Source organism: Calidris pugnax, unplaced genomic scaffold (genome assembly GCF_001431845.1).
Source record: "Calidris pugnax isolate Ruff unplaced genomic scaffold, ASM143184v1 scaffold173, whole genome shotgun sequence".
NCBI classification, from domain to species: Eukaryota; Metazoa; Chordata; class Aves; order Charadriiformes; family Scolopacidae; genus Calidris; species Calidris pugnax.
The window spans coordinates 369,081-397,040 of NW_015090917.1; the positions used below are offsets into that span (position 1 = coordinate 369,081).

The following is a 27,960-nucleotide window of genomic DNA, read 5'->3' on the forward strand; positions in this document are numbered from 1 at the left end:
CACCTGCATTTAAAAGCCACTGCACGTGTCCTTGGATGGTGTGTAACACACAGCACTGGGATGAAAGTCCTGGAGAGAGAGCAGTCCCAACCACCCAAGAAGTTGTCTTCAGGTAGGAGTCACAAATAGGCTAAAAAAGGCATTTTCTAGTCCTTGAGACCTCAGTTTGTTGGGAAAGACCCTGGAGGAGGCAGCGAGATGTGCTGGGATGCTCTATATATTGTGCAGAGGAGGGTGAATTAGATGTAAGACCCAGGAACGGGAGGGCCCAATCTTATGGAAGACCCTCAAAAAGAAAAAAAAACAAAACAAAACAGGGCTGCTGGATCAGCTGAGGGATTTGGGGGCAGATCAGTTGGTCTGGGCTGTCTGAGGAGTAAGAATTTGTGCAGGCGTATCAGAGTGTGTGTGTGCACTCACCGGGGGCACGTGGGAAGGAGAGGATGTATGTGGAGGTGGGGGATGTGTGGCATACGTGTTGCATGGAGGCTGTGTGCACGTGTGGTGTGTACAGCGAGTGCTCCATGTTGGTGTCAGGGGGGTGTTTGGAGCCTGCAGGTGCTCCTTGGGGGTGGATTTGAGTATTTGGATAAGGGACTGTGTCTGTATGAGCTGGTTCTCAGCTCTTCTGAAGGCAACTTGAGGGATGTGCTAAGGTCTTGCTCCGATGAACTCATCATTGAATATTTGTAATGAGTCACACGCTCCCGATAACGAACGCTTACTCAATGTCAGCTCATTACCCATCTTCAAATGATTCACTTGCAGCTTTTCATACTGGGAGGGGGATGAGCCACATTCCTGAGGCCAAAACAATGCTGGGCCCCTGCAGGGAGAAGTCTCTGTGGCCCCTTTCTGAGGTCTTCCATGCAGGTGTGTGAGGTCGGGGTGGGTATCGATGGCCTCTTCTGCCTTCGACAAAAAAGGGAAAATTCACCCTTTCCTAACTTGTGCACTGGCAGCCCAGAAAGCCAACAGCATCCTGGGCTGTATCAAAAGGAGAGTGGCCAGCAGGGTGAAGGAGGTGATTCTGTCCCTCTGCTCCACTCTGGGGAGATCCCACCAGGAGAACTGCATCCAGCTCTGGAGTCCTCAGCACAGGAAGGACATGGACCTGTTGGAGCAGGTCCAGAGGAGGCCACAGAGATGCTGGGAGGGCTGGAGCCCCTCTGCCGTGAGGACAGGCTGAGAGAGTTGGGGAGGTTCAGCCTGGAGAAGAGAAGGCTCCGGGGAGATCTTAGAGCCCCTTCCCCCTCACAAGGGGCTCCCCGAAACCTGGGGAGGGACTCTTGATCAGGGAGGGGAGCCCTCGGACAGGGGGAAGGGTGTGACACTGAAAGAGGGGAGATGGAGCTGAGCTGTGGGGAAGAAGTTCTTTGCTGTGAGGGTGGTGAGAGCCTGGCCCAGGTTGCCCAGAGAAGCTGTGGCTGCCCCATCCCTGGAGGGGTTGAAGGCCAGGCTGGAGAGGGCTTGGAGCAATGTAGTCTGGTGGGAGGTGACCCTGCCCAGGGCAGGGGGTGGCACTGGATGGGCTTTAGGGTCCCTTCCAATTGAAACCATTCCATGAACGCAAAGGTGTGAACCTGCAGGGCATATTCCCCACTTTTGGTGGACCCAATCCTGACCTAGAGAGGCTTCTCCAGGACACAGTGAACAAGTGGCAGTGCTGGAAGAGGGCTTCAATTTCCTGAGACCCCTGTGGATGAATATTTCCTGGCAATGTTTTCATCAGCATCCTGATGTTTGGGTCAATATTTTTCCATGGAAAAATGTTAACTTTGAGGAAAAAATGCTGTTTTCTTCTCTAAATGAAAACATTCAGTTTCAAATGTTAATTAAGATGGCAGAGATCTGCTTTATACAACATTCTGTTAACAATGTTCAACACTGAAATGGGGGCCCACTTTTGTTCTTGTGAACAATGGAGATGTTTCATTCTGGGATCTATATGCGGAAGTATTTACCTCCTATCAGGCTGGTTGCACTGGGGTCTCTGAGGACATCAGCCTTGTCCCCAGATGTCCTCTTGTCCTGTCCTTACACCTCCTCCCACATTCAGAGTTGTCCAGAGCAGAGGGTACGGGTGTCTGTAGCCCAAAGAGGGGCCTGGAAGGGGCTCTGAGCCAGCCAGAGCTCCAGCTTAGCAAAGGAATCAAATAATCTCCAATAACCATCTGCCAGTTTCTGTTAGACTCGGTCATTTCCTTCTATTAAGTGATAATCAGAAATGTGAGATGATGCCTGTGTTTTAACTACTGTGTGCAACCAACTTTTGCGAAAGGCAGTTTGTTCCTACCCTCTGGTAGGAGGTCCACCCTACCTGGTGGACTCTGACCAGCAAAGAAGTGACTGGGATGTCTGGAAGGGGCAGGAGAGCTAGTCCTGCCCACAGTGAAACATGCTGCCGTGTGTTGTCCCAGGGCAGTGGTATTTCTGGAGAAGGACCCTTTCACTGGTTGTCAGGGTCCTTGGAAATTAGTCCTTTAGTTCTGGCACCCTCTGCCCTTCCTACTGCTCCCTCATTTCACTCTCCAGTGGAGCTCTTCTCTTCACCTGTGTTTTGGTTGATGGGTTCAGCTGACACCTCCTCTACATCATGCAGCAGTTGGCCTTCATCCCCTCAAGGGCATACGACTGACTCCTGTCCAACCTCTCTACCAGGACCTCCATGTCCTCTGCTGCAGACCTGCTTTCCAGCCATTCGGTCCTGGTGTACAGCATTATTCTGGCTCAGTGGCAGGACTTTGTATCTGCTGAGATTTCTGTTAGGACTTTCCCCCTCTTTCTGAGGTTTGAGATTGCGTCTGCACCGGTATTGCCCTGTGAAAAACCTCACTTGCAATCAACTGCCTGTTCCACTTAAACAATGGACCTTTGAGTCCCACAGTCCATGTAATTTTTCACCCACCTGGCTATCCACTATTCAGCCCACGTCTCCTCAGTTTGTTTTCCAGGACACAATGGGGAAACTGCTAAAGAAGAACCCTTCTTGTCTGCATTTTAGCTAGAATGTGAGATTTAGCCCAGTTGGTGACGGTATCATGCCACAGGTATCCCATGGTATCTGCTATAAGAACCTGTGTTGGGTGCAGTGAGGGATAGGTTCTTTCACAGCTGGAGGACTTCAGAGACACCCCTGACGAAGAGCTGACTGGAAAGAGAACTGATAGACTTCAGGGGGCTGGGGTGATGCTTTTAAAATCGCAGAATCATAGACTGGTTTGTGTTGGAAGGGACCTTAAAGATCATCGAGTTCCAATCCCACTGCCCTGGGCAGGGACACGTCCCGCGAGACCACGTTGCTCCAAGCATGATGCAACCTGGTCTTGAACCCCTCCAGGGCTGGGGCAGCCACAGCTTCTCTGGCCAACCTGGGCCAGGTTCTCACCACCCCCTCAGCAAAGAACTTCTTCCCCACATCTCATCTCAATCTCCCCTCTTTCAGTGTTAAACCCTTCCCCTTGTCCCATTACTCCCCTCCCTGATCAAGAGTCCCTCCCCAGCTTTTCTGGAGCCCCTTTAGGGACTGGAAGGGGCTCCAAGGTCTCCCTGGTGCCTTCTCTTCTCCAGGCTGAACCTCCCCAACTCTCTCAGCCTGTCAAGGACAGGAAAAAGGACATGGACTATTCTGGAAGGACACCAAAAGCAGAGGATGGGTGGTTACTCTGGGCTGGACACTTGTGCACTGTGTTGATACAGGGTGAGAAGTAGGTCTGAGAGGTAACAACCATGGGTGGACCAGCTCTGAAGCTGGGTTCTGCAGGGCTGCTTCTCCTTGGTGATCAATGGCCTGGCAGAAAATCAAAATGTGATCTCTGGAAAAAATATCTGGTGGCCGTAGAGACTGGGGGAGCTGTGTGTGTGTAATTAAGGTGGCAGCTCAGTGATATAGAGAGTTGGATGGCTCCTCCAGCAGGTGCTCCCAGCCAACGGCGTGTGTTTTGTTAAAAATGAAAGAGGTTTGGGAAAGCAGGGTGAATACTGAGTGGGAGCTGGACTTCCAGCGTGCGTCCGTGACTAACACTCAGATGAGAGCCTTGGCTGGAGAAGTGCAGTCTTGAGCAATGGTAGGGCTATGACTTTAAGGCCATTAGTTACCAGGGCTGATCAGAGTGTTCATAAATTGGAGAAAAGTCGGTGAAGAAAATGTCTGATGAGTGAAGGTGGGAAACAGAGGCTTTACCCCAGTGAAAGCTTGGGTTTCAGAGGTGTCCCAGGGCTGGAGAACCACCTTGTTCAACCCAGCAAAGTAGAACCTAAGCCCACTGGCTGAAAGATAAAGCTAAAAAAGCTCAGGTTAAGTCCAAGTGCAGGCTTTAAGGATATTATTCAGTTACCAACAGCACAGGCAGACTTCAAAGAATAAAGCAATTCTCAAATACCTGCTATGAAGAGGAATTTCCTCAGGGCAGGTTAAGAACTTCAGCTTCACGACATTCGCTTGGATATATATACATACATGGAAAACAATCTATTGAGTGCTTATTTGTGGTCTGTTTCAGCTTTGTTTCATATTTCTAGCTGGACTTTAAAAAAAACCAAACCAACCCATCTTCTTGTGGCCCTGGAGGCAGAGGCTTGGTGTGAGATTTCTGGCATCACAAGAGGTATGAGGAAACAGTGAGAACTGGCAAGTACTTCTTGCCTGAAGGACCTGAAAACTGGAAACCAGCATGGGTGTGATCCTGGGCTTTTGGAGAACACCTCCTTTGCATTTTTTTCCTCTTCCAGTGGGCTTCCTTCTCCCTTGCCAAACCCAGCCATGGGCTGACCAGACAGGAGTCCTGCTCCTGCCTTTGGATCCACTCATCCACTGAGCTCTCTGGCTCTGGTTTTACCTCCTCCCTTGTCCTCCCCTGGTCAGAGAGGTCCACCTGTGGGAGCACCTCTATTGGTGTTGCGGGGGAGCTAATCCCCTCGTATTGCTTTGATGGGGCATCCCTCTTGCTCTTGAGTCCAAGGTGCTCCCTTGAGATGGAGCCAGATCTCCTTGTCCTCCTAAAAGCTGTTGCTGCCATAAGATTGCAGCAACAGGATTCAGGCTGCCTGGGTTGCAGCCTGAAAGACTGACTCCTGCACTGCAAATCCGTGTTTTGGGGCTGGTGGGGAAGACCTAAGATGGGCATCCCTCTAGAGAGCTCCTGGGAGCTCAGCAAGTGGATTTCGGCCCTGCTTATGCCAAGCCTGGGTCCCGAGGAGAGGATACTGCATCAGTTCCTCACCTGCAATGTAGTGGCAGAGACCTTCCCTGCCAGCACGCTCATTAGGGTGTTTTAATTATTGAGACAGTCATTCTAATTGTGTCCCCTGGTTCCTGTTCTGCTGAGATTACATCTGCTTCTCATTTTCTGCACGCTGGCCCGTGGCCAAGCCACTCTGCTGCACATATGGAGCGTGCACAGGGGGGACTCACCCAACCCACCGGGGAGTGGGATGCTCATTGTCCTCCTCCACTTGCCCCTGGCCACCTGGGAGGGCCCCAGAGCAGCCTTGCTCATGGCTTGGTGACAACTCCTGTGGCCCTGTGGTGGCCTTGCTGACCAACCCTGTGCTTGTCCATGCAGTTCTATGGTCCCAGTAAAGATATGGCCACCCTTGAACTCAGTGCTGCTGTGGTTCCAGCAGACCCCCAGGAGAGATGCAACTGCTTCTGGCCAGGGAGACTTTGCAGGTGCTTTGTATACCCAGCCCTAGAACAAAATTAGGGTTGTTTCTTTTCCTCTGTGACTTTCTACATTTTTATTTCCACTGCCACAGTATTGTCAGCATCTGTTTGATGCTCCCAAGTGCCTTAGCTTTGCTGACAAGGCTTTGGAGCGCCGTCTGCTCTCAGACGTTGAAGGTGGATAATGGGGAAAAACTGCTCAATGTAGGAACATCCAAACCTGCTTTCTTCTAGAGATGGTTTAGATGGGTCTTTTGGGTTGATTTAGGAGCTTCTGGGTAGCAGCCATCATCAGCATCTCTGAGGCCTTGGGAGATATCTGGAAAGACCCAGCAGTGTCCAGACAAGCACCTGTATGGAACCACCACTGCCACACCAGAAAATCTGGTTTGGTGGGTAGGTTGGGGTTCCTGTGCCTGGGTCAGGGTGTCCTCAGGATGAGGAGGAGTGCTGCCTGATTCCAGCTGAAATATTTCCCTGCCGGCCCAGGACAGTGTGCTTGGGCTACTCTTGGCCTTTATGTTTAACAACACTTCACCCTTTCTGCTCTTTATTCGTTAGTGGGTGTTTTTTAGACAGTAGTTATTACCTCTCTGCTGTTTTTTCACTAGGCTGAGCTCTTCTGGTCTCCTGTCATAAAATTTCACATCTCATTGATGACCTGCACAGCCCTGTTTGAGATGCTGTTTTGGATCTGCACACACATTTCCAAACGAGGGCTTGTAAAGTCTTACCCTTAGGGCTTCTCTCATTCTCATTATTCTGGACCTTCAGGGCCCCTCTTCTTTATGACTTGGGCTCCTTGATGGCCCTTTGTTCTTTCCAGTGGTGTCCAAGTCTTCCATGACCACAGCGATGCCTCTCAAACTGCCATCTTCCCTATTTTTTTCAGCATATTTCTTACTGGGTTGTGTCTGGCCAGTAGCAGAACCTCAATGCAGTCAGTCTTCAGGAACAAGCTCCGACGAACTCCATTAGAAACGTCTCCACACGCTCCCTTTTCAGCAACGCCCCGCACATCTTCCTCGCTGGCTGACAGCTCATCCTACTCTGTTCACTGTCACCCCCAGCCTGACTACAGATTTCTCACCACAGCGAGTGCTTTGCTGAAATCCTGGTAGATGTCATTAGTTGGAATTTCTTTCTATAAACAGCGATCCTACTGAAGAGAGCTGTCATCCCGCCCGGCGTGACAATACTCTGTTAATGCTGCAGCATTTTCTCTTATTTCACATATACATCTTTGTTTTGTTCCCAGCTTACTTTAGGAACCTTGGTATAGCGGGACTATATGGAGTCTGTAGTTGCTGGTGCCTCTATTGCTCTTTCTTCAGTCCAAGAACTATTATCTGCTGTTCTCCAGAAAGAGAAGGAGAGAAATCTAGAGCCTGCAATCACATATCCCACCTTGACACAGTCATTAGCAATCCCAACGAAAGATTCCTGACTTTAAGCACTGGTTTTCCAAGGGAGACACGGCACGGATGATCTAGTCCTGCTGACTAAAATGTGTGAGCTCTCAGACTGATGCTCAGCTTACCCAAGCTGTTCCCACTGGCCCCGTGCCTGTCTCTCTCTCTCTGAATTGGCGTCCTCTTCCCATCCCCCCTGGCTGCAGCTCAGGATCCCAGAGCAGTTGAGGTGAACGCACCAGCCCTTGGCTCTGAAACCCAGCAAAGCCAGGGCATCTGTGCCTGCCGTGACCCAGCTGGTCCACCTGCCAACGAGGTTTGCCTCTCGGGCGACTTCTAGGTAATCCGTAGCAAAATAAGGCACCAGATTCCCTTTCCTTTGTTGAAGAGCTTTTCACTGAAGCCCAAACACTGGCTCTTCTCCCATTGGTATTGCGGAGATTCTGGGAAAATGAACCATAGCCCATAGAGCCATAGATCCCTGGGGTTTCTGGACTCCACAGGGCATCACCATCAGATGTTGGGTGGATGTGTTGGAACCTGAGCTTTTCCCTGGGTGATCCAGAGGAGCCCCACAGGAACCATCACTGTTGGGAGAACTGGGTGATGCTGGGGAAACGCTGGGGTTTCTTAGCTCCTGGAACACGTTGCTGTATAGATCAAGGTCCTTTGGCACGACAACACTTTGATAGACACATTCTGCTGGCACCAGCCCTCCCTGTGATGGTGCCTGCACCGCTGGGAGATGCAGTCCCTCCAGTATCTTTATATTAGGCACCCTCTTGCTCCTGGAATAGATTCCCAGACAAAACTGGGTTATGATGCAATTAAGATTGAGAATATGAATCAGTGATTTAAGGGGGGGGGAGAAACATAAATCCAGTGAGGGAGGTGGCAGTGATCCCACGCTGAGCTGTGCTCACCGTTAAGGCAGAGTAAAGCATTTAGAGGTGTGAGCCCCTTAACTCGTGCCGGGAGCTGTGCCAGGCTGTGGCCAGGCATCGGAGACCGGCGGCGTGATCGGAAAAGCTGTGCCGTAACCTTGCGGTTAATGTCAATGCAGTTAAAGGTACGTCGCGGCTACCATGGCAACCTGCACTGGCCACGGGCTGGGGATGCTGCGGGAGCTGGCAGGCTGAGAGCTCCACGAGCTGGGAGAGCAACGGTGAAGCAACAGGAGGGTCCAACAGGCCCCGTGCGTGGGTCGGTCCCCGCCGGAGGTGGTTTTGCCTCCCCACTGATGTGGCTGCACGTCTCATTCCCCTGTGGTTGTTCAGTGTTTGAGGATAAATGGTTCAGAGCTCTGGACTGGATAAGCCCTAAGTCCATAGACACGATGATGGGAGAGATGAGGCAGCATGGGCAGGTCAGAGACCAGGAGTGAGAGGCCTGTGGGATGGAGAACACCCACGTGCTCCCCGCTTGTGACAGAACTGGCAATTTCCCTCATGAGGTGTGCACTGGCAGCCCAGAAAGCCAACAGGATCCTGGGCTATATCAAAAGGAGAGTGGCCAGCAGGGTGAGGGAGGTGATTCTGCCTCTCTGCTCCCCTCTGCGGAGACCCCACCAGGAGAACTGCATCCAGCTCTGGAGTCCTCAGCACAGGAAGGACATGGACTTGTTGGAGTGGGTGCAGAGGAAGCCACGGAGATGCTGGAAAGGCTGGAGCCCCTCTGCTGTGAGGACAGGCTGAGAGAGTTGGGGGGGCTTTAACCTGGAGAAGGTTCTGGGGAGACCTTCAAGCCCCTTCCAGTCCCTAAAGGGGCTCCAGGAAAGCTGAGGAGGTACTCTGGATCAGGGAGTGGAGCCATAGGATGAGGCAGGGGACAGTTTTAAACTGGAAGAGGGGAGATTTAGACTAGGTATTAGGAAGAAGTTCTTTGTTGTGAGGGTGGTGAGAGCCTGGCCCAGGTTGGCCAGAGAAGCTGTGGCTGCCCCATCCCTGGAGGGGTTCAAGGCCAGGTTGGAGGGGGCTTGGAGCAACCTGGTGTGGTGGGAGGTGTCCCTGCCCAGGGCAGGGGGATTGGAACTCAATGATCTTTAGGGTCCCTTCCAACCCTTCTATGATTCTATGAGATGTCATGAGGTCTTCAGGGTGGTGGAAGTGTGTCTGTTGTGCCTGAAGGAAGATACTTCTTGTATCAGGGTACAGGCAGAAGAAGACAGAGGAGCACAAGTGCTGAAGCTTGAGCAGTTAACATGAAGAGCTTGCAGGGCTCACACTCTTCCAGATTGCCAGCACAGCCCCAAGGAGCCAGCTTGGCAGAGTCCCCATCCTCAGAAGCGGTGACTGCGCATCTTGGTTTCACCACCGAGTTTAATGAGGCTGAGTGCACCCATCCAGGGCTGGAGCTCCCCTTCCCTGGGGCTTGGTGAACGCCAGCTCCTCCGTTGGCTCAAGACATCTTTTTTTCCCAGTCAGGGCACAACAAACAAAAGCTTAACATCTGCGAAGGTTTCTCCTTCTTCTGGGGAACTGGCTAATGAGACAGTGAAGGGCTGTTGCTGTTCAGAGCAGATGTTCACTAGGAGCTTTTTTTCAGCCAAGGAATTGCTGAAGTGGTTTTACAAACAGCCCTGCTCAGGAACATGGAGGTTACAGTCAGGAAGGTTCCTGTAGGGAATTTACCCACTGGCTTCAGCCAGCACAGGGTGGAAATTAGCTGGTTTTGTACAAAAATGGTGGAAGACCTTTTCCTTGCCATTTGTGGGGTGTTTCCATGCTTATTTGTGTGTTTTTGCTGGAGACGACACCAGCTCCAACCCTGGGCTGTGAAGTTCCCCAGGTTCTCATCTCTGCTCCTCTGGGTTCAGTGGAGATGGATGTTGGAGCTGACAGTTTTGGTGAGATGTTGCCATAATTTGTGGCAAAAAGCCTAGTTACAACCATAAGCTTCCTCACCGTGGGCCTCGGAAGCGCTGCTGAGAAGGAAAGATCCATTAAATTGTGCATGGGCTGATGATGTGTCTTGCAAAAGCTGGGAAACAGTCCTGAAGGTTTGTCCACTAGCAGTTAAGTTTAGCGAAGTCTCAGAGACTTCTTATTCTGACCTTAGAGCCCAGATTGAAAGTCAGAGAGTTGAGGAGAGTGAAATACTTTTGCGTGGTGTTGGATGAGAGACCCCCAGGGAGCTCTGGAGCTGGGTTATCTCGATGTGGCCAAAGCTGTAGGCATGAAGAAGTGACGTGCAAGATGAGGATAACATTTGCTTATTCCCAGCTTGAAGTTACACTGAGCTGGTTTTTTGCTGCCTAAGCCCTTCCATCTGCCCTTTCCTCCTTTCATTCCCAAATAACAGACTCTAGAGGCATCTCAGTTCCTTCACGTCAGAGCCAAAATCTGAATTAATAATGTGCTAAGAAAATAAAGATAGTTCAACAGACTTTAAATCAAGGAGAACAGCATGTTAAAGAGTTTGAACAAATCACATTACTTTGTGTGCAGTTTTAGGGCTAGTAGAAATAAATCTCCCAGGAATTTATTGATGGTGACAAATTATTTCAGAAAGAGCCTAGTCAGGGAATGCTTCTCTTTATCACCAGACTCTCGGCGTGAATTATCTAGGACCAGATTAATGTGTCCCAGTGAAGGTGTCAACACAATTTGTGTCCCAGAGCCTCCATGTCACCTGGGCTGACACATCATTTGAATATATCTGTTGAAAACCATGTTGCTTTTCAGCTGTTTTTCCTTTCACCATAGTCTGGGCTTGGGTTTCCACAGGTGGATGACACCTTCAAGGATGAGTCAAGGACATGGCCTGTCTTAGCTTGGACATGAACTCTGCTTGTGTAGATTCATGGCAAGAAAAGAGCAACCAGAAAGCAGGTTTGATGGCTCAATTGCTGCCAATGAGTGTCTGACAGAGCCAGTCACCAGGGCTGTCCTCTTGTGGCTGGTGGGACCAAGAGCCTAGACCTTGGTGGATGTTGCTGTGCCCATGTCCTCCAGTGCTCTTCCTGCCTCTGCACAGACAAGACTCAAGGAGTAGGAGACACCCATGGAATACTCCATTGGGCACGGAGATGGCCAGTGAGCAGCCTCACATGATCTTCAGGTCTTTTCCAACCTAAATGATTCTATGATTCCCTCTTTTTCATTCACCAGCAGGTCTATCAGAAAATGACCCTGGCTCAACTAGACAATGGCTGGTTTTGACTGAAAGCTGAGGAATTTGTTTTGCAGGTTGGTTGTCTGCAGCTGTAGGTGTATTCCCCCTCTCTTGGTCTCACTTCAGCTCCCAGTTGCCCCTGTCAGTAGCCTGTCTGAAGAGACCTCGAGAGTCTTCTCCTTGGGACTCAAAGTCTGGGTGTCTTCCTTGTGTTTGTCTGTGTTGCCTGGCACCCAGAAACTATTGCTCCAGGACCTCATTCCCCTTCTCAGTTTCCTCTGGACTCCTTCCAGCCTCAGCCTCTAGCCAGTGTTCACACCCCAGCCCAAGACAGAGTCCAACTGGAATTCCAACCCTTGTCCATCATCACTTGAAGCCACTCCTGCACCTCTGGGAGGAGTGCAGGGAGATATGGGGACATTCTGGGGCTGCTTTAACTGGTGCTAAGTGTTGGATCCAGTGTCTGAGTAGAAATGGGGAGGTAAAGCCCATCTCCATGAATGAGATGGGCTGCAAGATGTCAACGGCTTGAAGGTGCCTGTTCAGGGTGGTGGTGGAGAACATCTGTCATCCGTGGTTGTTATAACAAGGGGCAGGGAGACCCCAAGGTGCCCAGGTTCCTGGGGGTCTGGAAGGCAGAGCTGCAGCGTGGCTGGGCAGGGGGATGAGGGACCCCAGCAGAGACCTCCAGGGAGAAAAATTCGCCCTTCATCATCTTCAGAGCCTGGCCACGGGGGTGACAAGCTGGGCACTGTGTGCCTGCCCAGATACCGCTATTTGCTCAGCAGCTACACTCCAGCTTAACAGGGAGGAAAGAAGAGGAGTTAATTTATTACTGCAAATGACTTTGAAGTAATTAATTGATCTTGTCAAAGGCAAGGGATAATTCCACGGCTGTATAATCCCAGCAGAAAGATACTTCTTGTCCCCTGACAAGGCAGCTTTGATAGAGCTATTTCACTAACACATGCTGAAGTCAGGAAGGGGGACATTTTATTTAATGATTCACGCTAATTAGAGGGAGGCAGGCACGCTCCCTCCCTGCCCCACAGCATCGCAGCAGCCGGGTGTTTCCAGCCCCGTTCCCTGTCCTGCCCGAGGGCACACGGTGGGTCTCAGCCCGTGCCACACCAGCAGGAAGGATCCCTGGTGACCAGGTCTGAGAATCCATGTACGGACCTGGGTGGGACATGACAGAGCTGGAAATGAGAAGGTTCCTGACCATCCAGTGAGGGGAAGGAGGGTGAAAGCGATCTCCCATCTCGGGAGGAGCAGAGCTGCTATTTCCAAGATTTCAGCAGCTCCATCATGCAACAGGGCTCCTGCAGCTCTATCTTCCTCAGCAGTCGTGTGAGCTGGATTTGGGGTAAAAAGACTAGGTCCTTCCTCATTTTCTTGTCTCTTGAAGAGCCAGGGTTGTCTAGGGGCTTCTGCTGTAAAGTCACATCTTGATTGCGTGTCACTGTGCCTGACTCTACCTGTTTACAAGAGTTTGCTGTGAATCTACCACACGGTATGTTGATTTCTTTTTAGAAGGAGAATTTTGGTTTAAATGAAATCTGGGGAAGCTTATGTCTCCTCCTTGTTACAAAGAAAACCTCTGTCTTTTAGAACAGAACCTGAAACAAGACATGGTGATGATAACCTCTTTGTCGTCCTTGGGAAGACAGTGTCAGTTCAAACATCTGGTGAGATGAGACTGAAACCAGCAACAAATTCCTCCCAAACCCCTCTCTGTCCTCACCCTCTGTCCTGGGGATGTGTGATTCTTCGTCACTCCTGGAGCTTGGGTCCACCATAGTGATTGGGATGTCTCATGGTCCAAACAGGACTGTGACAGCACATGGAACAACAAGGCCAAACACTGAAAAAGGAAAATAAGCGACATTGAAAATAAGAGACATTGAACAGCTGCCCAGGCAGAGGAAGAAATAGTGAGTGATTTTGCCATTAATTGCTGTATCATAATGCTGTTGCAGAAGGGGGCCTAATTAAAGTGGCTGAGACAACCTTCTGTCTGGCAAACCTCAGCTTTCAACTGGCTTGACCTTGCAACATCAATAACATCCCTTAGCTGTGGATTTGGGGACTTGATCCAGCAGCTGCCAATAACCTGACCAGTCCCTTGGCATTGCTGCTTGGTGAAGAGAGAGGAGCCACTTCTCTGGGCACCTTCTGGGGGTGCAGGAGGGGCTGCTTTGGCTACGCTGAGTCCAAGGGGTCTTTTTACCCAAGTCGGGGATCTGCTTCAAAAGACACTAAACATTGGCTTAAAGCTTGGTCTTTGCCTGGTGACAGCTCCAAATTTGCATCCCAGCCTTCGGCCAGGCACTTACCTGAGCCCTTGTGCTCTTTCTTGTGGTAACTGGTAGTGAAGCAGTTTATCTTCAAGAGAATTATATGGACCAAGTTAGTCAAATTTAGGGGATCAAGTAGGAGATCTCAATAGTCCATTATCAACAGTCTGCTGACCAGTGCCAGCCAACAGAGCCACAGAAACTGGTGACACATCCCTCCTGGATTTTCTTCAGACTAACTGTGTCTCTTTGGCAGAAGTTGTGGCATCAGCAACCCCTGGGAGCAAAAAGAAATGATCTTTGAGATGTTTCTACCTTACACAATGCAAACAGGTGGGGAACGTGCAGGTCTGGGGTTTCTTACCACCTCTCTTTGCACTGGACTTATCTGTTCACCCTCCAAGATAAGGCCTGGGAACTGCAGCCTTGTGCCCTTTCGCTGCCATGGCTTGGTCCTCTCCAGGGCTGACCATGACTATTGCAGTCCCTGCTCTGCAGAGGACCTGGAGATGACATGGTGATGAACTGTGCGGGTGCTGGAGCGTCTGGAGGATCACAGTTTCTCTCCTCCCCTCTCTGTAAGGGTTCAGGGAGCTCTTGGGAGCTGCTGGGGCTGCGCAGGGAGGGGTGACAGCACTTGCAGGTGTCACAGAACGGGTCAGCTCTAAAGCATCATTCATGTTCTCCATAATAGCTTCGCAGAGCTGAGCTTGGCTCGCAGGGAAGAGTAATGAGGTGCAATTCCCTGCTTGATCAGCTGCCATCACGGAGAAGTCAGCTGCTGCCCAGTGCACTGGGTGAGCCCTGGAAAGGACACTCTCTTCCCTGGTTGTCACCCAAGCGTGGTGAGAAATGTGTCCTCAGCCCTGGGGAAGGAGGTTCAGGTCAGGGCTCGGTACTTTCCAGGAAAGGGGATGGGAGTGTGCCACCAGCCCTGCCAGTCTCAGGGCATTAGGAAATGGAGTGGGTGTATCTGACCTGGCTTCCTCCTCGCTCCTTGGCAGCAGCTCAGGACGTTGCCTCCAGAGCAGGGAGAGACGAGAAGCTTTCCCGAGTTGTCGATCCCTTGCTGCAATCCAGTCTCCCAATAACTCAGAAGTTAATTTTTGTTAATTGCCATTGGCAGTTAAATTAAATCAAAATCTTTAATGGGTGAAACCCGCATGAATAAAGGATGGTTTTCATGGAGCCGTGGGCAACTATTTTTGCCTTGAACTGAAGCATCCAAGTGTGCATTTGCAGCCACTGTCCTCAAAGACAAAAACAGTCATTCCGTGCCACAGGGTTTTACCCAGTGCAACCACTGCAGTATTTTACAATATCACTTCGTCAGCACTAAAAAAAAAAAAGTGCTTAGATCCCTTTCTGAGATTTATTGCATTTCATAGGTGAATAGATTTTTGATTAGAGAAACACTCTACTTTTTTTCTCTCAAAAGTGCTTGGCCGAGCGGTGAGATAATGCGAAGGATGAATCTCATTTAATTATCAAGTCCTTTAAGTCCAGGCAGCGCAAACTCCCTTGGTGCAATTAGTTTTGGGTAATCTAAAGCCTGGACCACCCTTCCCAGTGCTCTGTCGGGGCGGTGACTGCGTATGCTGCGGCTCAGCCTTAAATCCCTGCTCTGAAGTGCAGGCAGGATCGATATTTCTGAATGCCAGAGTCTTGCATGTGCCTTGGGGAACTTGTGTCCCAAGTTTCCCTGAGGCTCATCCAGCTTTTTTTGTTGTTGTTGTTTTTTAAGAGGTAAGAAATCTCCGGCAGAAGGGCTCTGAAACCCTTCCAAGAAGTGAGGGCAGAGCAGGAAACTCCCCACATTGTGATTCCCCCAAGCATGTATTTTTTAGCAGAGACTTGAGGAGGAAAATTCAAGACAAAAGTATCAGAGCAGTTGGAGTTTGGCTTCCAGGGCAGACACGGCTCCTCTTTGTCTGCTCAGGGACAGAGGAATAGGGTAGAGTGCTTCGAGGGGCAAGGATCAGTGCAGGACAGCACATAAAACTAAGGGAAGAGAGGACTCTGTGCTCTCAAAGCCTGGAGGCAAAACAGGGAATTAATTTACTCTGTCCCATCGCAGGCAGGTGTCCAGCCACCCCCAGGGAAGGTGGGCTCCATCACGCATAACGGTGACTTGGGAAGACAAACGCCATCACTCTGAAGGTCCCCCCTTCCTTTTTCTTCCCCAGCTCTATCCTGAGCATGAGGTCCCACAGCGTGGAACATCTCTTTGGTCAGTCAGGGTCTGCTGTCCTGGCTGTGTCCCCCCCACCCAGGTCCTTGTGCGCCCCAGCCCATGGCTGAAAAACTCCACACACTTTAGCCTGGAGAAGAGAAGGCTGAGAGGAAATCTCATCAATGCTTATCAGTATCTAAAAGACGGGTGGTGAGAGGATGGGGTTGGGCTCTGGTGACAGGACAAGGGGCAATGGGCACAAACTGGAACATGGGAAATACCATCTGAACATGAGGAGGAACTTCTTTACTTTGGGGGTGGCAGAGCCCTGGAAGAGGCTGCCCAGAGAGGTGGTGGAGTCTCCATCTCTGGAGACATTCAAAACCCACCTGGATTTGTTCTGTACGACCTGCTCTGGGTGGACCTGCTGTGGCAGGAGGTTGGAGGAGATGATCTCCAGAGGCCCCTTCCAACCCCAGATCATTCTGTGATTCTGTGAAAAGGTGCCCAGCAAGAACCACAAACACCAGTGCGCTGTCAAAAACGTTTCTCACCCCAAATCCAAACTGTAGTTTGCTAGATAAAAAAAGTTAACTCCATCCCAACCAGCACCACCACCCCCAGCTGTACCCCTGCTTGCAGATATGCCGTTCCTGGTGCTTCGGGAAGGTGTGGGCTGTGATCCTCACTCCTGCTGGCTCAGCAGTCTTCCAGCTCCTCCAGGCTCTCTGCTGGGTGAGAAGGGACTTAGTTGGTGTCTCAAAGCAGCCTGCTCTGCTGGAGGCAATCCCAGCCCGGGATCTCCTGCCCAGCCCCAAACCAGGGCTGGTGGAGAGCCCTCAGCTGAAGTAATTGTGTTTGCACAAACAACCCTCATCAGTTTAAAGGAGATAAAATCAGCGGGAGCTCATTGAGATGCAGCCACAGTCTCCACCACAGAGCAGAGCTGCTGTCACAGTCTGACAGGGGAGCAGAAGGACAGATGATGCCCTGGGGCATGGGACAGAAGGACAGAGGATGCCCTGGAGCACAGGATGCTCCTCTCTAGCTGCAGCCTGGGTGTCCACAGCAGCTCTGTGCGGTGCATCCAGCTTCTGAGGGAGGGGGAAGGCATTGAGGACCCCTGTCCACAGATCTGTGTTAGAAACAGGAACAAAGGGTGGAGCAGACCTTCACAGAAAACATGGAAACTGCCTGGGCACCCAGAGAGGGGTTGGTTTGTGCTCCCTTGTCCTCATGACCCAACACGGAAAGGATGACCAGGAAAGACACAGGAGAGGGATGGGGTGGTGGGTTAATGAGCCACAGGGAAGCCCACAGAAATTTGTGTCAGAAAAACAAGCAACAGCTGGGAACGATGAAAACTCCTGCCATCATCTCAAGGACCAGCTGCTGTTGTGAGTTTGGACACTGCTGGTGTGTGACCACCTTAGAGGTCTCATCTTGGCCAGGACCTGTGATCTTCAGGCCATAGCAAGATTACTCTTCTCATCGTGGTGCATGAGACACAAAAACCATAGCTGTAGGGCCAAAGGGAGGGTTAGACGGGTCTTGACTGGGCTGGACTGGGCTATACTGGGCTGAGGTGGGTTGGGGTGGCCTGCATGGAGGATGTTCTGCTGGTGGGTACATCAGGAGGGCTGCGAGAACCCTTGACACCAGTGGGTCCTGTGACTTGCAGGGGACAGAGCTCCACAACCAGCGCAACCAGAGAGCACAAAAGGCTCCTGTGCCTCTTCCCGTGGGTGTGAGGCCCGTGGGAGCTGCTGGTTCACGCTCTCCCAGTCCTGCCAGAGGACAGATGACTAGCAAAGCAATATTAATTTTGCAGGGAGGCCACTAATATGCCCCGTCTCCCCTTTGCCCCAGGCAGTGAACGTTCCCTGCTCTGATTAAGCGTGAGAGTGCTCTCTGTAGGCACCTTTCAGAAAAACCATTTCAATTAGTGGCTAAGATACATCACCCAGGAAATTGGGTGGTTATTTCCAGATATTTACAATGAATCACCTCATTGTAGGAAGGGGGAATGCTGCACGGTGCCGAAGGGGCTGGGGATCACAATTATGCTCCTCTGGTACTGTTAGCACACATAGAGGAGTTTGCTTTTATGGTTTCATGATTAATTTTTTGCAGGATGAGTTTTTGTGCTGGGGAAATTGCTGAGATGGTAAAGGGGAAGCACCGTGGGGAGGGATTGCATCAGCTCCTGGCAGCTACATGCAGCCTTGGCATCTAAGCCCCTTTTCTAGGTACCTCCAACAGCCAGCTGGAATCTTTTCTGTCCCCTCCTGAGCACCTGGATGAGGAGGGATGAGTCCCAGAGCAGGCAGCAGTGGGTGTCCCCTTTGGTTTCCCGTGCATGAAGTCTCTTCCTCCTCTGACCTGCCTCTGTCCCTGTGGGGGTCCTCTACACCAGGATCTGAGCCTTCTTATGGTCTCTCTTCCATGGGGATTTGGGTGTTCAATGATCTGCTGTTCAGCAGGTGCCACGAGCCATATGTGGCCAAAGCAGTGATGGCTTAGGGGAGAAACTGCTCAAAGGGGCATCCAGCTCCCAGGGCTTGACCTGAAAATGTTCCTGGAGTGGCCGTGAATGGTCACCACCACCTTCTTGCTGGGGCCTGGGGGAAGCTCAGACAACCAGGATGTGCCAAGAGCTTGGGGGTTTTGGTAGCATGGCTGAGTATATTTATTTGCAAGTCATTTTTCAATCACTGACCCTCTCCTGGAGCACCTGGATGAGGACCCTGTTATTGCAGTATCTTTTAGCTTTGAGGATGTCCCTGGACGCTGGGTGTGGATAACGAACCCGTGGTCAGTTTGTGCTGGTGATGGTCACCAACTACCTGGTGCTAGTTCTTCCTCCAAATTACGTCTCATCAGGGTCCAAGGCTCCTGTTGCCTTTTTCCAGAGCGGAAAAACATGCATCCTTTGAATTTGCTGGTAATGAATCTGGCTCATGAAGGTGGTGAGGGCAGGATGGTGGGAGGTGGCAGCAGCCAGAGCCAGTGACGCACACTCGTCCTCTGGGAGCTTGTGTGGGACTGCTGAGCAGCAGGGTTGTGCTGGGCTCCTGGTCCAGGTCCAGGCATGTAGTCAGGTTCCTGGAGAGCTCCCAGAGCCTGGGCACGTTTCTCTGTGAGCTGGGGATGACTCCATGCAAGCTCTTTTCATCCCAGAAAGCTGGACCGCTTCTTGAGCCTGGGGTGGGAAGGTAGACATGGGGCTGGAGTGAGGTTTTTGCAGTCCCTTGAACATCTTCATGGCCAGCTGTGACCCTGGCATCTCTTTGATGCACAGTCACTGGTCCTGGGTGCAACAGGCAGTGGCCTGGATGACCAAGGTGTCACTGCCCCGCAGTGATGCTGTGCTTGCTCCAGAGCTTCTCGGGCTGCCAGGACCTGGGCTGTGGATCTGGGACAGACATGGGCACACTGTGGAAGGAGAGGGGTCCTGGATGTCTTGGAGGAGCAGTGGTGCACGTTGTCTTGGGCATTGGAAGGGCTTTTGTGGGGGAAAACAGGGATCAAGGAGCTGTAGCCTGGGGATGGGCAGGCTCAGCCCCCAGCCCTGTGCTCTCCCACGGTCTGGCTTCTCCAGGCAGGCAGGCAGCTCACGAAACTTCTCTCGTCTCCAATTGCTGGTGCTCCACCTTTTATTATAATTGATTCTGCATCGCCATAGGAACCCGCTCCAGCGTGAGTGAGGAGCAGCTGCCTTCCCTCTGCGCTCTCCAGGAGAGAGACGGCTGCTCCTTCCCTCGAGATGGCAAGTGATGGAGCCAGGAGCCCATGGCAGCCAGGTACCATCCCTGCCCCATCCCCTCCTCAGCACCCACGCTGTGGGGAGCGGAGCTGGGGGGTGCGAGGGGGGAGTAATTCCCTCTGTGCTCGGCTGCCAGGGACCCCCTCACCCTTCGTGGTGGTGGGATCAGGAGATGGGGCTGGTTATTTGGTGCTGGGGTCTAGTGTATCTTCTGATGGTGGTTGTCAAGTCTGGCTGGAGGTTGGGCTTCTGGGGTGGGATGGTTGGGAGCAACCTTTCCTGGGTGGGGGGGTGTCATCTTCTTCCCGAGGGGCTTGGTTCGGCAGTGATATCTTCTGATGGTCAAGTCTGGCTGGAGGTTGGGCATCTGGGGTGGGATGGTTGGGAGCAACCTTTCCTGGGCGGGGGGGTGTCATCTTCTTCCCGAGGGGCTTGGTTTGGCAGTGGTGGGTTTTCCATGTGTGCTGTGATGACCATGGAGAAGAGGCACATGGAGACTGTGCTGCAGGTTGTCCCTGGGGAACCAGAAATCACAGAGCGTGGGTTCTGGGGTCAAGCATCTCTGCTTGGCTGGGGATGGGCTAAACCTCCCCCTTAGCTGAAGGGTTGCCCCTTTCTCTTGCAAAAAAAGTGGATGGGACATCCCTCACGCTCAGTTTCTTGTGTTCCTGCCACGGCCTGAGCTGGTTGGTGCTCCCCTCCGTGTCCATGGTCTGCTCATCTTCCACTGATGTGACTTCAGTCCTGCCCAGCAGAACAGCCTTGCTGGGAGAGCCCCTCCGTGGTGGCTGGAGGGGTTTGGAGAAGCAGTGGTGGAGAAGGTGGCCTCCCTGTTAGCCGTGGGCTGGTTTTACATCAGGGTTTGGGGTACGGATGTGCTGGGCTGGGGTCCCAGCCTGTCCTGCCATTCCTTGTGGTGGAAAGAAGAGAGATGTTTTGAGCTTTAGAGCATGAGGGGACATCTGTCTACATCAGACCAACTGGGGGATCCTGCTGAGACCTGGGATCTTTCATGAGTCCTGGTGGCTGGTCCAGACCCATGGCGGGATGTCTCCTGGGCCCCATATGTCCTTGTCTGTCCACATGCTGAGCCCTGACAGGGTGGAGAGGGTTCATGAAGGACCCTCCAGGACCTGCTGTAGGTATGAAGTGTTAACAGACAGGAATCCCAGACCTGGACTGTGGTACCTTGGCACTGCCTGTCCCTGGGCAGCTGCCTGGTGTTTGCTGGTAGGGCAGACCCATGGCGGGATGTCTCCTGGGCCCCATATGTCCTTGTCTGTCCACATGCTGAGCCCTGACAGGGTGGAGAGGGTTCATGAAGGACCCTCCAGGACCTGCTGTAGGTATGAAGTGTTAATAGACAGGAATCCCAGACCTGGACTGTGGTACCTTGGCACTGCCTGTCCCTGGGCAGCTGCCTGGTGTTTGCTGGTAGGGCCAGGGTGGGACACCTGTAGATGGTTCAGACACGGCCAAGTTGAAGGTGGGTGGGTCTCAGCATCCTTCCCGGGTCTGTACAGCGAATGCACCCACCTCAGTGGGGACAGGAGGGTCTCCCCCCCCCAGGGACATTCAGTGGAGGGTGCTGGGGTTAATGCTGGGGTGTCTCCATGAAGCAGTAAGAGGAAAAGGTGAGAAGGGGATGTCCCAGCAGACTGGATCCCTGAAATGGGAAACAACTTTGCTCCTGCCGGGCCTGTCTCTGCTGAGGAGGGAAGGAAGAGATGGTCCCTGCGTCAGCATACGGTGGCGACAGGAGCAGATTTCCAGGGACAATGTGGCAGTTTGGCTCCGGGATGCACAGGAAGAGAAGATGGAAATACATCTGGATAGTCCCAGCCCTGTTTGCTCCCAGGTCCATCCCGCAAAGCAGCTGAGGAACACGGCCCCGTGTTCTCAGCATCTGCCAGCCTGAGGTCCACAACCTGCTTTTATCTGGGGCAGAAATACCTCTGGGGACACAGGGTGTGTGTGTGTCCCCCAAGATCCGGGGGTCTGCATCCCGTGGGAAGTTCATCTTCCCGGGGCAGAGCCTGTGGTTGTGGTTGCTCTGGCAGCCGCGCCGTAACCCAGCGGGACCCCTTCCTTTGACCCCACGGCAACGTTTACTGAAAAAGGCAATGCAAACCCCGTGGAGAATTCAGCTGCTTCGTCAGCTCCACCTCGCCGTGCCAAACACGAGGCTGCACATCCCAGAAAGGCATCCTGCTGCCTCCGTCCCCACAGGGAACGAGCGGAGCCGCCAAGGACGGACGGACCCTTGGGGGAAGGACGGACGGAGCATCACTCAACCTGCAAGTAAAGCCTTTCCCTATCCCTCAGGAACTCCGCTCCTAGAGATTCCTCCTGCTTGGGTGGAAAGCGGTTTGTCTGCTGTCCTGGCAAGGGTGATTGCTCTCAGATCTCCCCGGCGATGGTGTTTGCTGTCTGGTTGCAACAGGCTGTTGTGCACCATGAGCAGCCACGCGGTGAATATTGACCCAGGGGAGCACCCGGAGCTGGGTCCTGCGGGACCCCACCTTGATCTCCTCCCCGACCAGCAGAAGTTCTCTCAGCCCTTTGCCAGAGCCTTCTGCTGGAGCTGGTGCCTCTCTCTCCCCTGCCCTGCTGGTTTTGGCCACAAAACCATCTCTGTTAGATGCTCCCGGGAGCCTGGAAGCATCTTTCTTTGGGATTTTTTCTTTTTTCTCCTTCAGGTTTCGAATCAATCCATAATGGGAAGCAACAGTTGGGTTGTGCTTTCCAAAGTGGGGTTATTCTTTAGCACTGTCCTAATGAATTTGCTCCAGTTTCTTATTCTGCGTGCAGTCATTTTTATTCTCCTCCCTGGAAAAGCTTCATTTGGATTTAAGCATTTTCAGCCCCTCCCAGCTCTCCTCCATCAAAACCAGCTCTGCTTTCTCCTTGTAAGACATTAGTCTCGTTTCTCACTGTTATGTAATTGGGAATGTCTATTTTTGGTTATAAAAGTACTAATTTGGGTATATTTAAAAGTGAGTAAACCGAGTAATTTCCCTAGTTGTTGGACTGCATCCATGACACTGTGCAATTAAACCCTGCTCCGCTCTGGCTCAAGATCTGTCTTCTTCCAGTTCGATCCTTTGAGCAGATCAAGCCTTTCTGGTGCAATTCTGCTTTATTGTGCAAATCACTGGGTGGGGGGTATCTGTGTCAATTCCTGCTGATAAAACACACACCTTTCAGTGCTGGGTGTTGCTGACTTAACCTCCCAGCACCCAAATTTCCCCGTGACTTGAGGGGGTTCTTGTCTGGATCAGACCCCGGGTCCAGAGCTGGGGTCCCCTCTCCCTGTCCCCTCCACACTAGCACGGACTGGGCACCAACACCGAGCAAAGCAGGGCTGTGCCAGGGCTTCTTCTTTTGTTTGCTGGTGGGACTAAACTGTTTGAAGGAGGAAGAGATATTTTTTTTTTGAGCGAGATTGTTCCACTGGAAATTGGAAGGAAGCAACACCTGAAGTGTTAGTATCCAGAAATTGCTTTCTGGCTGACATACAAGACTTTCTCCAGCTGCTTTCCTTAATTAGGCTCTGATTCTGCTTTGAACGCTTGGAATCACAGAGTAGTTTAGGTGGGAAGGGATGTTAAAGCCCCCCCAGTGCCACCCCCTGCCCTGGGCAGGGACACCTCCCACCAGACCAGGTTGCTCCAAGCCCCCTCCAACCTGCCCTTGAACCCCTCCAGGGATGGGGCAGCCACAGCTTCTCTGGGCAACCTGGGCTCAGGTCTCACCACCCTCAGCATAAAAAAATTTCTTCCTTAGATCCAGTCTGAATCTCCCCTCTTTTAGTTTAAAGCCATTACCCCTGTCCCTGTCTCCCCAGAGCCTTCTCTTCCCCAGGCTCTTGTGCTTTCCCATCCCATATCTGTCTCTAGATCTTGTCTCCTGGACAAAAACCTGCAAGCACTGAAAAGGTGGAAGAAACTGGCATTACCAGGAGTGTCTGGGTGTAGTCCAGAGCATGGGCTAAGTCACACCAGCACTGAGCAGCCCCATCCCCAGTAAGAGCCCATAACCCCACTCCCTGCCCACTCAGATCCCCAGTTTGGAGATGTCTGCAGTGGGAAGGGTGAGCCCTCACTACCAGATGGCATCCTGCATCGGTAAACACCGCTCCCTACCTCTTTTTAAATAAAAATCTCATTAGATCTCTGCCATTCCCAAATTAACATTTAATTTGTGTTTCATACCCAGAAGAATCTCAGCACTGCGATCCTCTTCCTTTGTGAGTTCTCTCCCTATTAAGCAATTTCCTTGCTCGCGTATTCTTTTTAGTTACTAAGGGAACATGAATCTTAATAAAACTCAATCAAATGTTCCTTAAATAACAGCTGCCTTCATTTAACTGTCTCATCCGTGAGGTTTTTGGCTTTTTTTTTTGCTCTGCTCAAAATTCCCGGGAAATTAAGATCTGATTCTTCACCCGGTAATGAAAAAGCAACACATCCCAAATGAGAGGGAAATCCTTTATCCTGAATACTACAGGAAATAATGCCAGGGATACTGTTCAGTAGAAAATGTTGTATTTTGTCCTGAATGTGCCTCTTCCTGCTTGTGCTTTTCACGTGAGTCAGTTGGGCATCTCCAGATACATGATTTGTGCTTGGGTCACTTGTGTTGCAGCAGGGCCTGTCCTGAGTGTCTCTGGCACTGAGGATCATGAAGGGGGATTTTCTTAACCCAGGTGTGTCCGTGGGAAGAGTGATTTGCCCCAGAGCCTGGAGAAGTGCAGCAGAGAGGCAGTGGTGCCCCAGCAATGCAGTGCTCACAAAGCCCAGCAGATTCCTGAGAGCTCCCAGGGCACCAGAAGCTCCACAAGGAGATGGAGACGGTAGAGCCTGTCCCCAGAGACCTTTATGGAGAGGAGGAAGATGTTCTGTCCCATCAATGCTCCTCCATGGGTGGATATTCCTCCCCTAGATGGGACCACATGGAGCCATCACCCACTGGCTGGGCAGGGGAGACCCAACAACTCTCTGCCCAGGTGGAAGCTCCTCAAGTGCTGTTCACTCATCCCCGTCCTCCTGCCCTCCCTCAAATTGCCCTGGGGGAGGTTTAGGATATTAGGATCAAGCATTGAAAGAGGCTGCCCAGAGGAAGTGCTATCCCTGGAGGTATTTGAAAGATGGGCAGACATGGTGCTGAGTGGACTTAGTTTAGTGGTGGACTTGGCAATGTTGGGTTTATGGTGTCACTCGATGATCTTAAAGGTCTTTTCCAACCTAAATGATTCTATGATGTGGTACCTGTTCCATGGGAACCTTTTTTGAGTTACCCTTGCATCCCGTGCTTGGTAGTGGATATAAGGCATGGATAGATGAACCCCAGCACGATGGAAGCTGGACAGTCTGAGGGGCTTGTGGATGGAGTCACACTAGGGGTGGCCAATGTCCTCTTAACGTGCCATGGGATGTAGGTCCAGTTCCCCCTTGTGGGGCTGCACTGGGTCCCTCCCTGCAAGAGGGTAACTATGACAAACCAGGGCAAAGCCCCCCGGCTCAGGCCCCAAGGACACCTGGAGCCTCAGCAGGTCACTGGGAAGCTGGAATGAGTGGACTGTTTTGGGATGCTCAGTGTTTGGAGGATTCAGAGATTCCCTGGCCAAATGTTGCTGCAGGGATGCCAGCTGAGGGTCGGCCACCCCCATGGTGGCATTTTATCCCAGGGGAGAGAGGGGCTGGATTGACCAGTGCAGCCCAGACAGCTCTCCAGAGAACACCCCGTGTCTGGTCTAGACATGTGAGACGTGTCTGGGAAGGAGAGAACCAAAGAGCTGGGGTGAAAAGCCAGAGAGGAGCTGTGCTCACCCTGTTGCTGCTCATGCCCTTTATTTTGCTGCTGTTATATGAAATTATTTTTAAAGCCTGCAAGGACCGTTCCTCACTGTGTCTCAGAAGCTGCAGATAAAGGAAAGTGAGCAGGTCCCCAGCATGGGTCAGAGCTGTGAGGAACCTGCTCTGGTCTCCGTCTGGGAGCCTTGGCCTTGGGACTGGGCTCTGCCTTTCACTTTCCCACTGTCATTGCTCCCAGCCAGGGATGGTCTTGCTGCCTGGGAGGGCAGGAGATGATCTGGTGGTTTCCTGATATCTACCAGTGGGTTGTTTTTGGTTTGGTTTGGGTTTTAGTCTCCAGAGCACTGGGGGCACTCAGGCTCCAGGATGCTGCAAGGGGAAGTCAGTGTGGATGTTCCCCGAGGTGAGCTCCATCCAGTGCTGGTCTGACAAGAGACACCGAGAACTTCAGAGGTGCCTTGTGGTGTTTTACTATGACTCTTAATGACTGTGGTCCTTCTAACTTCTTGTGCTCTCTTTGTCCTTCTGCTTCACATCTCTAGCCCAAGAAAGCTGGACCCTGGAGACCTTTCCACAGTGATGCGGCTGTTTGGACACAGCCTTCTCCTCCTTCTGCTGCAGTAGCAATGCTAGTGTCCCCTCGCAGCTGCAGTGAGGTAGGTGCCCTCCTTCTCCATCAAGGCTCAGTTCCTTCTAGACCTGGTGCAAGCCCGAAGGAGTCATTGTGCTGAGGGAAACACAATGGGAGCAGGCAAACTCTAAGCTTGTGTCCATCTTGGGAGAACTTCAAGACAAGAGTCTTGAAGCCCTGAGCAGCCTGCACTGAAGCCTCAGCTGAGGTCCTTTTCAGTGTGAATTTTCCTGGTCCAAAAGGGTCTTGCAGCACTAGGGCTTGGCAGGGGGACACCCTCTCCAGGGGATTGCTGGGGATTTATGACCGGAGAGGCAAGCTCTGCACCAGTGCCCTAGAATTCCCACCCGTCCCATGCCTTTGTGCCCCTTGTGGCTTCTTGGGCCATTTGTGAAGTTCCAAGGGAAAGGACCTACTGGTGAAGTTCCCTGCTCTTTTCTGCCCCTGGTTATTTCTCAGCATTGCTGCAGCCCGTAGCCCATTCCTCCTCCCTCACCATCTCTGCTTTTCCCTCCAGGAGCTCTTGGCCCGGGCAGGAGTGAACCTCAGGCTCTGCGTGGTGGCGTTGGTGGCCATGGAGTGACGTGCCAGCAGGAGGCTGAAGCTGAGGGCCTGGCCACCGGGGCGGCCGAATGCGCCCTGCTCACGCGCTCCTCGCCTCTGCCATGAATGATGCATCGACGATGGATTATGAACTGCTCTCCCCTTCCTTGGTGGAGCACCCAGCCGGCGCCGCGGGTATGGACGCCGAGCAGAAAACCGTCTTTGCCTTTGTCATCTTCCTCCTGGTCTTCTTGGTGATGCTGATGGTGCGCTGCTTCCGCATCCTGCTGGACCCCTACAGCCGCATGCCCGCCTCCTCCTGGACCGACCACAAGGAGGGGTTGGAGAGGGGCCAGTTTGACTACGCCTTGGTGTAGAGGGCAGGGATGGGGCGAGCCTGGGTGCTCCGTGTGCCTCCCACCCCAGCTGGCCCCGGCCCCGGCCCCCCCTTCCTCTGTGGTGTTGCCCCCGGCCAGCAGAGATGCTCTGGGCAGGGAGGTGAGGTTGGGCTCTCATCCGGGGTGGGTTTTCTAGGGGTTTCTCTCTTTTCTAAGCACTTTTCAGTTCTCTTTGCAGTCTGCGGGACTCTTGGAGAGGTGTGTTGGAGAAGGGGTGATGTGAGGCCGCCTGGTCCCTGCTGCCCAACGTGGCCCCGGGCAGCGTCGCGCGCCGCGGTGAGGGGCAGGAGGCGATGGGGCAGGGCATGGCGGGACCTGCCCTCAGCCACGGCCCACAGGGCTCCCGCTCCGGGTGGCTCTGCCTGGTGCCAGGCCAGAGCTTGGACCCCCACCTCCTCCTGCCCCCCACGTCGCCCTTGTCTGTGTCCTCTGGGGAGTGCTGACCGTGGTCCAGTGCGTGTGTCCATGTGTCCCTGTAGCTGAGCTGTGTCTGTCAGGGGGTTTATAGGCACCAGACCCAAGTGCTGGCTTTGTTCTTCTCTGTGTGGCAGTCCCAAGTGCCCCCCACCCCAGCTGCAAGTGAAGGGGGGGAGATGGAGACACCCCCCCCACACACACCCACCACGCGCAGCCCCCTTTCGGCGTCCAGCCCTGCAGCCTGCTCTCCGCTTCACACCGTAGTGACCTGTCCCTGCCCAGCTGGTGAGAATGGTCATGGCAGCAGACCTGCCTGGGTGGCCCCTGCTGGGAGCCCAGAAGGGACCCAAAGGTCCCCCCATGACACCTGGGAGATGCTCCTCAGCCAGCCCAAGCCTGGCAGCCTCCCACCGGCATCCCACCCTGGCCAGTCCCTGCTCCGGCAGGATCTGAGTGGCCTCCCCACATCCAGGGGGCTGCTGGGGTTGGCCATCTTGCATCTGGCTATCAGAAGGGCTGTGTTAAGTAGCCGAGGGGCAAACAGAGGCTGCCCCTTTGCGGGACCCATGCCTGTTGAGTAGGGGATGCTGCAGCTAGCCACAGGGCTAGCAAAAACCATGGTGGGTTATGGCTGTGGGCCACTGAGAAGGTTTGTACTAAGGGATTTGAGCCCGTGGGGGACAACCTCTTCCCCCACCGTGGAAATAAAGCTGCACTGTGCTGACCCCA

At 52.6% G+C, this 27,960-nt stretch overlaps 1 protein-coding gene across 3 annotated transcripts; it reads left to right on the forward strand.

The window, feature by feature from the left end:
• CTXN1 (cortexin 1) lies at positions 1–27,960 on the forward strand. Of its 3 annotated transcripts, none has more exons than XM_014949654.1 (3): positions 1–112; positions 25,785–25,898; positions 26,391–27,960. In XM_014949654.1, exon 3 carries the CDS (start codon positions 26,506–26,508, stop codon positions 26,791–26,793), a length of 288 nt encoding a protein of 95 aa, XP_014805140.1. In that variant the 5' UTR covers positions 1–112; positions 25,785–25,898; positions 26,391–26,505; the 3' UTR covers positions 26,794–27,960. The 3 variants fall into 3 exon arrangements, with proteins under 3 accessions (XP_014805140.1, XP_014805139.1, XP_014805138.1); XM_014949653.1 differs by lacking the exon at positions 1–112 and adding an exon at positions 19,339–19,463; XM_014949652.1 differs by lacking the exon at positions 1–112 and adding an exon at positions 21,577–21,727.